This window comes from Mustela erminea, chromosome 11, assembly GCF_009829155.1.
Source record: "Mustela erminea isolate mMusErm1 chromosome 11, mMusErm1.Pri, whole genome shotgun sequence".
NCBI lineage: Eukaryota > Metazoa > Chordata > Mammalia > Carnivora > Mustelidae > Mustela > Mustela erminea.
Genome location: NC_045624.1, coordinates 46,340,661 through 46,357,346, shown reverse-complemented (window position 1 = coordinate 46,357,346; position 16,686 = coordinate 46,340,661). Strand labels below are relative to the sequence as shown.

Sequence of the window (16,686 nt, the reverse complement as noted above, 5' to 3'; positions counted from 1 at the left end):
TTGAAATAATTAAAAGTTAAGAAGCAAGTAAAGAGTCAGAAGTACCATTCATTCTGTTTCCCCGGTGGTGACATCTTATATAACTGTAGTACATCACCAAACCAGGAAAATGACCAGTTGACACGACTACAGACCCTACTCGGTTCCCACAGGTGTCTAAGTCCACATTCACATATCTATGTGTGTGAGTATAGCTGGATGCTGTTTTATCCCATGTGTATAAAGATTTGGGTAACAACCACCAAAATCAAGACACAATCTAACTTCTTCCTGCTGTCTCTTGGTACCCATGCCCACCCCAGCCCATTCCCCATACCTGTCCCCTACAAATAACTATTCTCCAGATTCATAATGTTGTCATTCTGAGAACGTTATATAAAGAGAATCAAACAGTATGTAACATTTTGGCATTGGCTCTCTTCACTCTGCATCATTTTCTGGAGATTCATCAAAATGGTTGTGTAAAACTAGAGTTTGTCCAATTTTTTTAAAAGATTTTATTTATTTATTTGACAGAAAGAGAAACAGCAAGAGAGGGAACACAAGCAGAGGGAGTGGGAGAGGAAGAAGCAGATTTCCTGCCAAGCAGGGAGCCTAATATGGGGCTGGATCCCAGGCCCCTGGGATTATGACCTGAGTCGAAGGCAGACGCCCAACAACTGAGTCACCCAGGCACCCCTGGAGCTTGTCCCATTTTTATTGCTGAGACATACTCTGTGGGATGGAGTTCCCACAGCCTTTGTGTGTAGGGGGGGTTCCCCCACAGTTTTATCACTCACCCAAATGAAGGGCATCTAGATTGTTTCCAGTTTGGGGCTACCATGAATGAAGCTGTATCCACATTCACTTACAGGTGTGTGTGTGTGTGAATGCATGTCTTCACTTCTCTAAGACAAATGCCCAGGAGAGCCACTGCTGGCTTATGTTTCCATGTTGAGTTTTTTAAGGAACCACCAAACTTTTCCAGAGCAGCTGAACCATTTTACATTCAATCACCTCCAAAAGTTTTCTTGTGGCCTTTTTCAATCTCTCTCTCATCTCCCTCCCTGTCCTCTTCCCCCTCTGTCCCATATATTAAGTTGCATTTCCTAGAGTTTTATATAACGAAATCATACAGTATGTATACTTGTTTGTTCTGGCTTCTTTTACTCAGCATCATTACTCTGAGATCTGTCCAAGTTGTAGCATGTACCAAGAGCTCATTTCAGGGCACCTGGGTGGCTCAATCAGTTAAGCATCTGCTCAGGGTTCTGGGATCAAGTCCCACATCGTGCTCCCTGGTGAGCAGGGAGCCTGCTTCTTCCCCTGCCTGCTGCTCCCCCTGCTTGTTCTGTCTGTCTCTTTCTGAACAATAAATAAATAAAATCTTTTTAAAAAAAAAAATAAGAGTTCACTTCCTTCTCCTGTTAAGCAGTAGTCTATATTTGGAGAGAATACAGTTTGTTTACACATTTCTCGATTGATGGACATTTGCTTTGTTTCCAGTTTTTTGGCTATTCCCCATAAAGCTGCTATAAACATGCGAAAAAAAAAAAGTGATTCCATTTCTCTACATTCTTACCAGCATTTGGTGCTGCCAAAATTTTCTATTTTAGCCATTCTGATAAGTGCCTATTAATATCTCACTGTGGTTCTAATTTGCATTTCACTAATGGTTAGTGACACTGTGCATCTTTTCAAGTGCTCATCTGTCACCTGTATCTCCAGTTTAGTGAAACATCCATTCATGTCCCTTGCCCATTTTATTTATTTTAGAGATAGAGTGCATGTGGGGTTGGGGAGCAGGAGAGGGAGAGAAAGAGACTCTTATGCAGGCTCCACGCCTAGCACAGAGCCCAACATGGGCTCAGTCTCACAACTCTGAGATCATAACCTGAGCCAAAATGAAGAGTCAGATGCTAAACCAGCTGAGCACCCAGACACCCCGTTGCCCACTTTGTAATTGATTTTTTACTATTGCATTTCGAGAGCCCTTTATATATTTGAAGTGTAAGGCCTTTGTCAGATACGTGGTTTGCAAATATTTTCTCCCCATCTATAGTTTGTTTTCGGTTCCTATTAACAGAGTCTTTTCAGAACAAAAGGTGTTTTTTTTTTTTAGTTCTGAAATCCAATTTAGTGATTTTTTATTTTATGGATTGTACGTTAGCTGTGTCTGTGTCTAAGAATCCTTCACCTTGTCCTACGCTGCAAAGAGTTTTGATATTTTATTCCAAAAGTTGTATAGCTTTACATTTACATTTACATTTAAAATCCATGATCCAGGGATGCCAGAGTGGCTCAGTTAGTTTGGCGGCTGCCTTCTGCTCGGGTCATGATTCCAGGATCCTGGGATCGAGTCCCATGTTGGGATCCCTGCTCAGCAGAGACCCTGCTTCTCCCTCTCCCTCTGCCTGCCACTCTGCCTACTTGTTCTCTCTCTCTCTCTGTTGAATAAATAAATAAAATATTTTTTTAAAAATCCATGATCCATTTAAATTAATTATAGCACAGTGGGTAAGGTAAGTTTCACTCTGTGTCTTTGCACAAAGGAACTCTCTAGAATAAGGGTCAAAGGAGGGCCCAGGAGAATAGCTGTGTGCAAGGCACAGAGGATGAAGAGGCCAGACTGGAACCACGTGACAGAAGAGCTAGCCATACTGAACACTGCCACCACCATGCCTCCTGCAACAGCAGCTGACCGTAACCAAAACCAGGGAGTCCAGCAAGAAAGAAAGGGACTCAAAATCCAGGAAATGGGAAATCCAACTCAAGACATTCCTAGGAGAAGGTTGTGCAGCAGGCCAGAGAGAGAAAGAGAGAGAGAGATCAGTCCATCTGGAAGGAGTAGGAGGTGTCCTGGAGCCATATTTGGGGGAAAACCAAAAGAGAACAAATATATATTGATTTGATTGGACTTGTAGAAAAGCGTACCAAGAAGCCATTGGAAGGCGTAAGAAAGAACTAGAAAGAGGACCAAATGAAAGGGGGGAAGAGGGCCCTTATTAGCCTCAGGGAAAGACAAAAGAAAGCAGATACAGTGATCTGCACTCTATAATGATTAGTCTGAACAATATTTATACAGGCACAATAGTATAAACATGGAACGGTCAGCTGAACAAAGGCTGTAAAATGACTCTGGTGGGAAAATGGGAGAGGGAAGCAGAAGGCCCAGGATAAGAGAACCAAGTCCTCAAATACCATCATAGGAAATTAATAGAGAACGTCTAATATAGCTAAGTCAAAAGAGAGCACAATATGCATATTACTTAGAAATGCAGAGATATGTTAATGCCAGGAATGAAAAGCCAAAGTTGTTGAAAGTGGTTGCAGAAGGGACCACAGGAAGGAACGAGATATGAAGCTCTAATAATTGGCTATAAGCCTTCAATAACTTTGGGCTTTTAACCTACCTGTGCATATATTACTTGAATAACATAAAAGCTAGGGGTCCCTGGCTGGCTCAGTTGGTTAAGTAACAGCCTTCAGCTCAGGTCAGGATCCCAGGGTCCTGGGATTGAGGCTGGGGTCTGGCTCCCCCTCAGCAGAGAGCCTGCTTCTCTCTCTGCCTGCCACTCCCCCTGCTTGTGGGCTCTCTCTCTTGCTATCGGGCTCTCTCTCTCTCTCTCTCTCTCACTATCTCTCTGTCAAATAAATGAAATCTTGGGACGCCTGGGTGGCTTAGTTGGTTAAGCGGCTGCCTTCAGCTCAGGTCATGATCCCAGCTTCCTGGGATCGAGTCCCACATCGGGCTCCTTGCTTGGCAGGGAGCCTGCTTCTCCCTCTGCCTCTGCCTGCCATTCTGTCTGCCTGTGCTTGCTCTTGCTTCTCTCTCTATGACAAATAAATAAAATAAAATCTTTTAAAAAATAAAATAAAATAAAATAAATGAAATCTTTAAAAAAAATAAATAAAATAGAATAAAAGCTAATTTTTGAAAACGAGAAGTAGTGCCATGTGGTCTAACACAGTAGAGAACACGATGCTCTCATTCTTTCCCTCCTCCGGGCATGATTCGCTGATGCAGGTTGTACATCAAGATTCCAGGAACTAATGGAGCAGCACATGTGAAACTTATTCCTTGGCTTGTGCCCTAGCCACAGTCTGCTAGTGACCTTCCTTCTAAGGATTTTGTCTTATGATTTGTTAATCCTTTTCTGGTAACACTGCTTCCAAGCTTAACTGAGCACACTTCCTCCTGTAACTGCAGGTAACGCAATTTCAGTACAGACAGGATAAAGAGCATTCTTGAAACACATGCAGAAAACTTCTGCCTGATTTGATTTCATCATTAAGTGTGTTCCTGAAAAAAGTTAGATTCATTGCAAATAGTTGTGTATTAAATACTCTCCAGTAAATTTTAACATCATATTCTGGGCGGTCGGGGGGCGGGGGGGATTTGACCCCAACCAACAACGACGACAGTGCTCTCCTAAGACTCTCATTATTTTCAAAAAGCCCTTGGAAGTGATTGATTTATAAAGTTTGTTCACATAATTTTCCCACACAGCCAATGAAAGAAATTAGTCAAGGAGAAACTAACATTTGCTGAGTGCCTATTATGTGTTAGGCACTGTGCTAGGGAATTTAATAAATGTATTGTCTACTTTAATCTTGGCAACTACCTAGAGAAGTAGATAGTATTATCCCCACTTTACATTTAAGGAAACCAGAGCCTAAAGATATTAAGTAATTTTCCCAAAGCCACATAGCTAGTAATTCAAACCGACCATCAAGTCTTTTCACAAGAAATGTATGTAATTACAATTCCCAGCGTTAATTTGAGCTTTGAGTGCTCTGATTCCATAGGGCTTTAATATTTAAACAGCCACATATGATTTAACATTGTTCCAAGTGGGAAACAGAAAACAGGGACCTCATCAGAATTTTTTAAAGTATGACGATCTCTTTTGATGTAATAGTCTGAAACCAACAAATGTTTACTGATCTAATGATTAATTAAAAGGCAATATGAGATTCAAACAGCCATATGAGCAGAAATCTGTATTAGGGGAAGAGTAACTAAAACCAGATCAAAATGACCTCCCCCCCAAAAGTCTCATGACTTTGAGCAAATTGCGTCAACTTTCTACAATAAACTGTTGGGCTTAGAGTAGCTATCTCTCAGGGTTCTTCTGCCATTAAAAAAAAAGTGAAAAGAATACTATGCATTTTTGAATAAGCACACAGTAAAGTGAAAAGTCCACCATCAGAATTTTAAATTTACCATTGTTATAAAAGGTTCAGGGCTGCAGTTCAAGCTATTTCTCCCCCCATGTAAACGAAATTACATCAAATGGGTAAATCTAAACATTCACTATGAATGTAGAGTGTGAGATTTACCTGTGTTAGCATTGAGCAGAGTCGAGTCCCAAAACTTTGGTGACCTCCCCTGACAGCCTGACTGATAGAAGTAGGTATTTCTTACAGATTTCTAACAGTGTAAGTTTGACACTGGCCTCGATGCAGATGGGGAAGCCAAAAGATTCCCTTCCTGCCTCATGTTACCCTTCCATCAGATACCCACCTTCTGCCGGTAGGCATGTGATGCACTGAGCTGACACACAGACCACAAAAGAAAAAATATAACCTGGCAAATGGAGCATAACCCAACCAACCCTTTGAAAAGAGAAATTAACAACAGCCGATAGCAGTTTACCCCAGCCATGACCTGGAACCAGGTGACCAGCCGGAGAACATTACCTTGGATGGTAACACATGATTTCTATTTACACTGATGATTTTCTGACAAACAATAAAGTTGAATTACCTTTGTTTCCTGAGTCAGGATGTGCCGGGGAGTCTTGCTTGTGTCACAATGTCATGTCCTCCAGATCATTCATTTCTTCCCTAAATACAAGATTTAATAAAATCTCAGTAGCCATCCTCTGGTATTACATTATTCTGCCCCATCTCTGTCCCACCACCTCACGCATCTCCTTCAAAGCATTGCAACGTGATAGTATTTTTCCAATTTTGTAACCAGAACAACAAAAATCTATCAGATAATTTGGTCCACTTACACTACTCACATCTCAGAATTAAAATCAGGCTATAATGGTATGCAATAACAGACTGAAATTTTGTTACATTGCCATTGTCATTACATTTATTTTTATAAGTCAGTCATATCATAACCTATGAAGCATTTATATTAATGCATTTGATGGTCACTCATTCAACACTACTAAGAATGGTTACTGCACGGCAGCCTGTCACATCCTGAAGATTGATTAATGACATGTCTTAGCGTTCAAGGAGAAACACACAGCTCAGGGATTAGTGAGGTTCCTGGACTCTCAAGCCAGTTTCTCCAAGGTCAAATGCTGGCTCTGATACCTACCAGCCGGGTGACCCCAAGCAAGTAACGGAAGTTCTTAGTGTCTCAGTTACCTTTTCTAGAATAATAACGAATAATAACGGTGCCTATTTCACATGAACTTTTAGGATTAAAATAGTTAATATTTATAAAACAGAACTATACCTCATACACAGGAAGTAAGCTGATCATCATATAAATGGTCATTAAATAAAATGGGATTCATTCTCTAGTGAGGGAGTCAGACAATAAATAAATAAGAAAATTGTATCTAATCGTGCGGGACAAACACCAAGCAAACAATTTATAATATATTTCAAACACACCCATTCCTGTCAGTGGCAGGCTGTTATTTGGATGAACTCCCCTGCTGAAAACAATTGGGCACCAAATCAGCTTCAGGTTTTGATAGCCTCATGGCAAAAGAGGGACGGAATCAAAAGCATAGGGCTCACCCAAAGAAGAGCGATCCTCCTGTTTTTTACCCGAAGGGCCACAACCTCAGGGTTTAAACAACTTAGAAGTAAGCTGTACCCACGTTTCCTGTCCTCCACAGGTCTGCATGGATAATTAAGTTGCTTTAGAACAGAAAAGATCTATTAGGGGGTTGGGGAATAATGGGTGGATTTGTCCCCAGAGGGTATGACCAAGGGTAAGTGCATACATAGATCTCTTGCTTTCCTTGCCCCCAAACTCCTCAAACCATGAACTTAGTATAAAATGGTCCTGTCCACTAGTGCCCCTAAAATCTGGAAAATCCTTTCTAAGACATTTTTTTTTAATTTTTTATTTTTTATAAACATATGTTTTTATCCCCAGGGGTACAGGTCTGTGAATCACCAGGTTTACACACTTCACAGCACTCACCAAAGCACATACCTAAGACATTTTTTTTTAAGATTTTATTTATTTTTCTGACAGAGAGAGATCACAAGCAGGCAGAGAGAGAGAGAGGAGGAAGCAGACTCCCTGCTGAGCAGAGAGCCCAATGCGGGACTCGATCCCAGGACCCTGAGACCATGACCTGAGCCGAAGGTAGCGGTTTAACCCACTGAGCCACTCAGGCGCCCTGGAAAATCCTTTCTAGAGTAAGTTTTGTTTGCTTTAGGCCTTCACTCTCCATACAAACAGTTTTTTAAGGAAAATGAGGAGCATACAATAGTATCCAAGAATACAGAGAAACAAGATTGTGAAGTAGGAGGAAGAGTGGGATGTTAGGAAGAGTCAGCTGGCGTTGCTTGAATTTCAGAGAGGGGCCAGGTACCAATTAGCCTTGCTTTGGGTCAAGTATAAAACCAAAGTGATTTTGACTCACAACCTGTGTTCTTCTATATACGCCTCCATGTTAACCTGACAGGGTACAGGATGGAAGGCTATAACAAGTGGATCCCAGCTTCAGGCAGATGTAATGCCCACTCTCTGAAGTTTATAAACTAAATCCACCAATGCCGATGTGAAAACACAGAAAGGGAATATCAAAGTACCAGGACACTGGTAACTAGAAAGGAACAGGCCATGGGAGATGAGCATCTAATTTTCTTTTCTTTTTTTAAAAAATTTTTTAGATACTCAGAAGACTTAACTTTGTTTTTTTCACTTAAATTCAATTAGCCAACATATAGTATGTTATTAGTTTCAGGTGTAGTGTTCAATAATTTATCAGTTGCATATAACACCCCGGCTCATCACATCACGTGCCCTCCTTGATGCCCATCACCAATTATCCCATCCCCCTACCCACCTCCCCTCCAGCAAACCTCCACTTGTTTCCTATAGTCTCTCAAGGTTTGTCTCCCTCTCTGATTTCTTCCCATTCAGTTTTCCCTTCCTTCCCCTGTGAGCCTCTCCACTGTTTCTTATATTCCACGTATGAGTGAAACCATATGATAATTGTCTTTATTTCATTCAGCATCATACCCTCCAGCTCTACCCATGTTGATGTAAATGATAAGCATTCATCCTTTCTGATGGCTGAGTAATATTCCACTGTGTATATATATATACCACATCTCCTTTATTCATTCATCTGTCGATGGACATCTGGGCTCTTTCCACAGTTTGGCTATTGTGTGCATTGCTGCTATAAACATTGGGGTGTGCATGTGCCTTCAGATCACTACAGCTGGGGTAGCAATCCTCACATCAGACAAATTAGATTTTAAACTTAAGACTGTAGTAAGGGATGAAGAGGGATACGGAATCATACTTAAAAGGTCTATCCAAGAAGAAGATCTAACAATTATAAATATTTATGCTCCTAACTTGGAAGCAACCAATTAATAACAAAATTAAAGAAATACATTGGTAATAACAGTAGGGGATTTCAACACCCACAGCAATGGACCTATCATCTAAGCAGAAGATCAACAAGGAAACAAGGTCTTTGAATGACACACTGGACCAGATGGACCTAACAGATATACAGAGAGCATTCCATCCTAAAGCAACAGAATACACATTCTTCCCTCGAGCACATGGCACATTCTCCAGAATAGATCACATACTGGGTCACAAATCAGGTCTCAACTGGTACCAAAAGACTTGGATTATTCCCTGCATATTCTCAGACCACAATGCTTTGAAACTTGAACTCAATCACAAGAGGAAATTTGGAAAGAAAGCAAACACTTGGAGGTTAAAGAGAATCCTACTAAAGAATTAATGGGTCAACCAGGAAATTAAAGAAGAATTTAAAAAAATTATGGAAACAAATAAAAAATGAAAACATAACTATTCGAAACCTTTGGGATACAGCAAAGGTGGTCCTAAGAGAGAAGTACATAGTAATACAAGCCTTTCTCAAAAAATTAGGTAAAGTCTCAAAAACACAAGCTAATCTTACATACCTTAAAGGAGCTGGAGAAAGAAGAGCATCTAATTTTTAAAGAATGGAAGCATCCATAAAAGAAAGGAATGAAGGGGGGCCGTCTGGGGTCTCAGTCTGCTAAGCGTCCAGCGCTTGATTTCGCCTCAGGTCATGATTTCAGGGTGGTGAGAGGGAGCCCCACAGAGACAGATAGGCTTTGCACTCAGCAGGAAGTCTGCTTGAGATTCTCTCTCTCTCTCCTCCTCTGCCCCTCCCCCGATACTCTCTCGCACTCTCTCAAATAAATCCTTGAGAAAATAAAGGAATGAAGGAAGGGAGGAAAGAGAAAAGATTAAAAGAGGAAATGCTTAAACCTGGTGATTCACAGACCTGTACCCCTGGGGATAAAAATATATGTTTATAAAAAATAAAAAATTAAAAAAAAAAGAGGAAACGCAAATATAGGGGCAAAAAGAAATATACTTAGCCACGGTTAGCTCTGGGTGAAATGAATGTAAATGACTTTTATTTTCTGCATTTTGATCAGCTGTATTTCTTAAATTTTCTCATTGTAGGTTTTCCATTACTCAGGTCCCACTATAAATGCTTTAGGGGAAAATAATCAATTTCCCAGATTCCAAGGCAATGCCAGGTCTGCTATGATTACAAAGGCCAGGTTTAACCTTGAAAGTTCTTATTTTAATTTCTAGTATGCAAATATTGCCCTCTAGGAATTCATTCTCTTTCACCTTTGAATATTATCATTTACTGCACTTAAAGGTGCACCTGAGAAAGAAGCAATTTAACTAGAAAGAGAGAAGAAGGAAGGAAATGTCCTTACTCAAGCCATCAACACATTTTGAAAAAAAAGACAAGATAAAATATTAAGAAAAGTAAGCATTGTCCAATTTAAGCATATTTAAATTCTATAAAATTAAAAGTCACCCACTAGTCACTGGATAGATAAATCAACCTTTCAATCAAAGTGACTTATTTTACAGATGCATTCTCTGTCTCTATAAATATTCCCATCATTTAAACATTTCGCTAAATCCTCTTCCATAAAGAACTATCCAGGTTGGTCAGAAAAAAAAAAAAATGTGACAATATTCTTTTTTTTACCTTCAAACAACATATTTTTTTTTCTCTGATAGACTGTATCAAGGAGAACACTTTTCGGCTGCTAGTAACAGGAAACTGTATTTAAATCTGTGCCTAAATCATAAGAATGTATATTACCTCACTCAACCAGTTGTCTGGAGGTAGACGGTTCCAAGGTTCTTTCAGGGGCTTCTCAATATCATCAAGACCTGGACACTTCCCATACTCCCATGCCATCCTCCTTAGCATGCTGGTTTTTATTCACATGCCTATTGCCTCACTGTTGCAAAATGGCTGCTGAAACACCAGACATCACACCCTCATGCTATGTTTAAATGTAAGAATCAAGGGTATAGCAAAAGAGAGTCTTCTCTCAGAAGGCTCTGTCCTTTATCCAGGGAAGAAACAATTCCAGAAGTCTTCCATATGGCCCCAGAACTGGATCTATGGGTATGCCTAATTACAAGGGAAGCTGTGGAAGTATCTCCTTTTTAAGCTTTCCTCCTTGATCCAGTGGCTTCATCTGTGATGGGATGGCACTAGAATGGATTGTCCTGTCCTCCCCTCCCAGGGGGTGGACTGCATCTGTTCCAGTCCTCATGCTCTGAAAGTTTACTCTCTAAAACTAATCACAATAAATGTGTGAAGTTGCCTCACTTTCAAATATGCACTGCTGTGCCTACCACTTAAAAATCCAAGAATGTTAAATTAAGAATTAATGATATAAAGTATTCCTATTTTATCCTAGTTCAGGCATTGAAATACTCTATAAAAATTTCTTTCCACTAATTCTACGTTGTAAGTTATTTGAGGTAGTCATCATGCCTTTCCCTATTTTTATGCTTTAAAAAGTCCTCAGAACAAAGATGCTCAGATGTCAGTTGCTCTATACACATTCCTTTAGAGGAGTTACTCAGGACCTGAAGGAACATGAAAATAGGGCTTTGAAAAGGAAGAATAGGGACGCCTGGGTGGCTCAGTGGGTTAAAGCCTCTGCCTTTGGCTCAGGTCATGATCCCAGGGTCCTGAGATCGAGCCCCACATCAGGCTCTCTGCTCAGCGGCGAGCCTGCTTCCTCCTCTCTCTCCCTGCCTGCCTTTCTGCCTGTTTGTGGTCTCTGTCTGTCAAATAAATAAATAAAATCTTAAAAAAAAAAAAAAAAAGGAAGGAAGGAAGGAAGAACATCCTGGAAGATAAAGCAGGTAGTACCTCTGCTTTCATTAGTGGAAAGACCTATGCCAATGTCTTTCTGCCCAACAAATAAAAAGTACACAGACGTTCCCGGGAGCAAAAAGCCCCCTGAACCCTTGTAGAAATCCACTGGCTCACTTCCTCTAGCAGCTCAGGGCTGGATCTGTACTCCCCAGGTGGAGTGTCTGTCCACTGGACTTCCAGACCTGAGGGAAGGAAATTCACATCCTCACTTGGTTATTTTAAGAGCCCAAGATTGACAGGGTGCCATCTCCGGCGCTACTGAAGACCGTGGGAGCTGGATCAGACCTCCTGGGTTCAAAGCCGGCTCTGGTACCAGCCGTGCGACTCTCAACAACCATTTTGCTTTCAGCTCTAGGGTCTCCTCGCCTGTCAAGTGAGGAAAATAATAGCACCTGCGTCCTAGGGCTCCTGTGAGAACCAAACGAGTCAGCCCCCCCAGAAAACGCTGGAAACATCGCCTTGTTAACACCGAGAACTTGTTAACATTACGGCTTTCAACCAAGAGTGCCTGCAACTCGGCAACATTTTGCCTGGGTATGAAACAGCTCCTGGGAATTACAAGCCGGAATCCTGGGAGCTTGAGTGGCCATGGCTAGGGACCGGAGAGGAAGGGGGGGGGTGGAAAGAACTCAGGGCAGGGACAGAGGGACAGTTGGGGGCGACATTTACATTTACGCAACGGAACCCACCTACGTACACCCGCGATCTCTCGGTCTACGATCTCTTCTAGCGTTTCTTCTTTGAGAAGGAGCCCGGCCGGCGAGCGGCGCCGCGCGGCGTTTCTCCAATCAGACACCCCAGGCCGGCGTCACGTACGCGACCCGATCCAATCTCGTCTCCTGGAGGGCGGGAACGCCAAGTTCCTACCTGCACCTGTGGCAGCTGTGGCCGCCTCCTCGGTTGTTTGTTGTTGGGTCTTTTTTTTTTTTTTTCTTTTTCCCCTCTGACCCCGGAGTTCTGGTTTCTCGAATCACTTGGCGAATAACCAGCAGGTGGACAGAAAGAGGTCTTTTCCCGTGCAGAGGACAGAGTGTAAGCAGGATCAATGCACCAGAGCGAGCAGCCGATCTCCCCGCGGCTGCCCGGCAGCGATAGCAGGGAAGAGGGACGCGCGGGAGAATGACAGGCGTACTAACCCGGAGAGCCTGCGTGGGCATTCACCTGGGGCAGTGAGTCTGGCACCTGCTCGCCAGGCGCCCTCCGGCTGGAGCCGAACGCGCCGCGGGCCCAGAACTGCCGCCACCACTGCGGCGGGCCGAAGTCGGAGGCGCCGGGGAAGACCAGCAGCAGCAGCAGCAGCAGCAGCAATCGGCTTAGCTGGACTGCAGAGATTTCGGCTGACACACCTTCCAGAAAGAAGCCCGACCTCCCCAAGACTGCGCGGGAGGGACCCTGCGCCGGGCTTCCAAGTTGTCCCAAGAGCACTCCCTCCGTTCTCTTGGAGGTGAGGGCGACTTGGAGTCGTGGGATCCTGGGAAGCCCGAACAGGTGAGCGATTAGGGTGATTCTGCGTCCGCCAAGACAGAGCCCATTCCGGGGTGTCAACCTGGGGTGCTCCCCTCAGCTCCTGGGGAGAAATTGCGAGCCGCAACTCTCCGCGTACATTTCTGTAATTTGCAGTCTTTTCCTTGCGTGATTAGTGCAAAGCGTTTCCGCGCACACAGTTGGTCGTGGAAAAGAGAATGTAGAGTGGAAGACCGAAGACAGCCATCAGGACACCCCACCACCACCACCAATGAATAACTTGGGGGTGCTTCTCCGATCTGTACAATAGAGGGAGCAGGATGTTTGCAAACCCAAGTGCAAACCGTGCCGGGGAGGGGGGGCCAGGAAGGAGTGGGTGCCTTTTTACTGGAAGAACTTTAGGCGGTTTTATCTTCTTTTGTTTTCAAGTCGCACCCCGAGTTTGTCCTCGGGGCGTCCTGGGGAGGAGCCAGGGCCCAGGTCTCTGCCTCGGAGGCTGCCGCGCCGCCTCGCGTAGGCGCTCAAACTTCCCCAGCGGTTCCGGGAGCCCAGCCTCCAACAACAAACACCGCTCAACTTTCGCTCCCCGGCGCGCCGGCAAACCCGGGAGCGCCCGGCGCGTGGGATGGGAAGGAGCCCTGGAGAAACCTGGAAATGCTCCGCTGCACCAGCGAATCCCGCGCATTCGTGGAGTTAATGCGTGTAGACCCAGCACAGAAGTGCTCGCCGCATTCTCGCTGCCCACAATAAGCCTTTTCGCTCCGCAGTGCGCTGCTTTTAAAGCTGGGGAGAAGCACAACTGTTTGGAGTTCCCGGTTGCGCACAGCAAGTTTTTCTCTGGAGGGAGGAACTGCGGGAGGAAAATACACACACACACACACACACACTCACCCCCCACACAGCAATTTTTAATTTGTAACTAAAAATCTCAAAAGTGGGGTTGCCTGGTACAAATAGGCTCGGCGCACATTTTAATAAAGAACTAAGAGACGAGGACGTTTGCCGCTTGGCCTCATCTCAACCATCCGCTGGGGGTGGCTTCCAAGAGACGTAAGATTGGTCTCTGGGGAATAAAAGGAAGCGTGGGATGGCGGTTTTCAAGGGAAGTTAAGTCTAGACATGCTTCTCTGAAAGCGACAAGGCAGAAGTTCTGTCAAAAAAAGAATTTAAGAGAAACACAACACCGTGAGCTTGCCCCCTCGCTCTTATTGGCATGTCAGTTCCCCCTGAAAAACCACATTGAAAAAGATCCTGTGACAGAAGTCTATGGGGAAAAAAGCGTCTGAGGGAAATTTCGGAACTGTTGACGGGTCTGATATTCAGTGCTCACCTAGAGCAGGGATGCGCTCGCTCCCGGGCGCCCTCCTCCCAGGTGCTCATCCAAGAGGAGGCCCCTCTGGGCCAACTGGGTCACCTTTGGGCATCCCTCTACAGTCAGACAAGGTGACAGGGCAAGGCCAGCTTCCCTCTCGAGCCGGATTCATTCAGAGGCCCGGGAACCTCTCCTGGGGCGCCCCGAGAGCGCAGACCACCGCACCCGCCCGGGAGGCCAGACCAGGAATGAGGCGGGGGCGTGCCAAGCTGTCTGGAGACCAGACGGTGGCGCCCTGGAGGCCACCCGTCCGCCTTCACCCTCGAGAGTGCCGCGGGACACTGGGAGGGTGGCGCAGCTCCGGGTGCTCGGCTTCGGGATCTCGGACCCCCGCAGGTCGCCTGCGGGGCGGGGCGCGCGGAGGAAGTGCGGCTGGGGGCACGTGACTTAGACAAACCCCGTAACCGAGTTCTGTTTGCTTCCCCCTGCACAGGCCGCTGCCTAGGCTCCCACCCGGGAGACCGCCAGCCCCACCCGGAGAGCGGGCCCTTCCCCACCCACCGCACCCCGGGCCCCTCGGCCGGGTGGCCATGGCCGACAGCGGCGGCACGGGCAGCTCGGGGCCCTGGTGGAAATCGCTGACCAACAGCAGGAAGAAAAGCAAGGAAGCCGCGATAGGGGCGCAGCCTCCCACGCAAGCTGCCCCGGGAGAGCCCGCGCCGCCCGCACCGCCCAGCCCAGACTGGACTAGCAGCTCCCGGGAGAATCAGCACCCCAATCTCCTCGGGGGGGCCGGCGACCCCCACAAGCCAGACAAGCTGTGCGGGGAGAAATCGGGCAGCAGCCGCCGCAATTTGAAGATCTCGCGCTCGGGCCGCTTTAAAGAGAAGAGGAAAGTGCGCGCTACTCTGCTCCCCGAAGGAGTCAGGTCCCCGGAGGAGGCGGGCTTCCCGGGTGACCCGCAGGAGGACACGCAGTAGTCAGAGCGCTTCCGGGACTGTGTGTCTTCCCACCACTCCTCCCTACCCCCAGTTCTAAACCCCAGAGTTCTGGCTCACCCTAGTACCTGGTGTCTCATCCTGCCAACTTCAGAGTATTTCAAACAAGGCCTCCCCGATTTTCTTTTTCCTGGAAATCGACCGAGTTGTCAATATTTCATGACTCAAGGAGGCACTGAGCATTTCTCTGTGGTAAGAGAAGATACCTGCCACAGAGGAAGTTGGCATAATTATTTTTTCCCAAAAGTTCTCCAGTGACCTCCACCCCTTGGGCCACCTGGGGAGTGAGAAGGGTACTTCTCTGAGTTCGCAGCCCAACAGGGACAGCACAGCCCTTCAAAGGAGGAAGCCAGGAAGCCCTGCTCTGATTCAGGACTTGCTATTGGAAAGCAAATTAACGCCAGAGAAATGCACTTTAGATGTACTTCTTAGATGTACTTCGGTAGACACAGACCTTAACATGAAAGAAGGCAGGAAACCTTAGGTAGAAGCATTTTAAGTAAGACAAGATTGCTTTTAATGTGGAACTACAAAACTGTACTGCCTATTTTAGTGTGGACTATTAAAATTGTTACACTGTAAAACTTAAGGTGACTTTTGTATTTTTTCCATTGCAAGACTGAAGTCCATCATACTTAAAAGCAGGCATACAAAATTCAGAGTGACAGAGTTAATCATTTGCCACACAGCATAACAGCTACTCTCAGAAAGCTACAGGGAGGAGAACATTTCTGAGAACTAGTAACACCCAGGCTGGAACCAGTTGGCCCCAATACCTCTATGTACTAACTAAATTTGAAGAAGGGAGGGAGCAGTACTGAATAATTACACCTAAATTCTCTTTGTTATTTCAGTACCTCTTCATACAGTAAAGTAATTCACAATGCCAGTAATAGTTTGTTTTAGTATCCCTTGTTGGCCTCACTAACAACTGTCTGAAAATTCTTACCTAACAGCCGGATTGAACTCTCAGTTTGCGCAAAGTTGGCTTCTTTTCCCACCTCTTTGCTTCAAGAGCTTATTTCTTTAGTCTGACCTATGCATTTATCTGGTTTCAAAGCCTTTAAGTGTACTGATCTGAAGATTCTGAACAAAAATCTACCTATTTGCTTTTGTTATGAACTTCAAGGAAAGGAGTAAATGAATACCACTTGCTTTCAGCAAATTACAAGAGAGTTATTGTGGTTGTTAAGGGCCGCTGGGATCATTCCCACAATTCAGTTCACTTATAACCATCCAGAAATACATAGCAAGGAAATTGTAGTGGTCAGAGTGTGTGTGTGTGTGTGTGTGTGTGTGTGTGTGTGTGTACACACAGTTTGAGAGAAACAAAAACCTGCCCCTTTCTATATAATACATTCAGGAGCTCCAATCAGGGTAGTCCAAAGGAAATTGTTCATATGAGGATCATGAACACCTTTCATTAAAAGATAAAATATATGAGTTTGTTTTTTCATCATGAAAAGACTTTTTTCTCTTGTGTATTTAGAAC

The 16,686-nt window shown here is 44.7% G+C and overlaps 1 protein-coding gene and 1 long non-coding RNA gene across 4 annotated transcripts in view; one reads left to right on the top strand and one right to left on the bottom strand.

The window, feature by feature from the left end:
- LOC116569463 overlaps positions 1 to 14,692 on the bottom strand; it is a 42,574-nt gene extending 27,882 nt beyond the window's left edge. For all 3 annotated transcript variants that reach the window (XR_004277036.1, XR_004277038.1, XR_004277037.1), the window contains exons 1-3: positions 14,215 to 14,692; positions 12,110 to 13,734; positions 5,750 to 5,829 (exon numbers count right to left, since the gene is read on the bottom strand). This is a non-coding gene — a long non-coding RNA (uncharacterized LOC116569463). The remainder of the gene's footprint in view (positions 1 to 5,749; positions 5,830 to 12,109; positions 13,735 to 14,214) is intronic.
- A 75-nt stretch (positions 14,693 to 14,767) lies between these two features.
- PRR15 (proline rich 15) lies at positions 14,768 to 15,778 on the top strand. The gene has a single exon (XM_032305770.1). It carries the CDS (start codon positions 14,787 to 14,789, stop codon positions 15,174 to 15,176), a length of 390 nt encoding a protein of 129 aa, XP_032161661.1. The 5' UTR covers positions 14,768 to 14,786; the 3' UTR covers positions 15,177 to 15,778.
- The last annotated feature ends 908 nt before the right edge of the window (positions 15,779 to 16,686 follow it).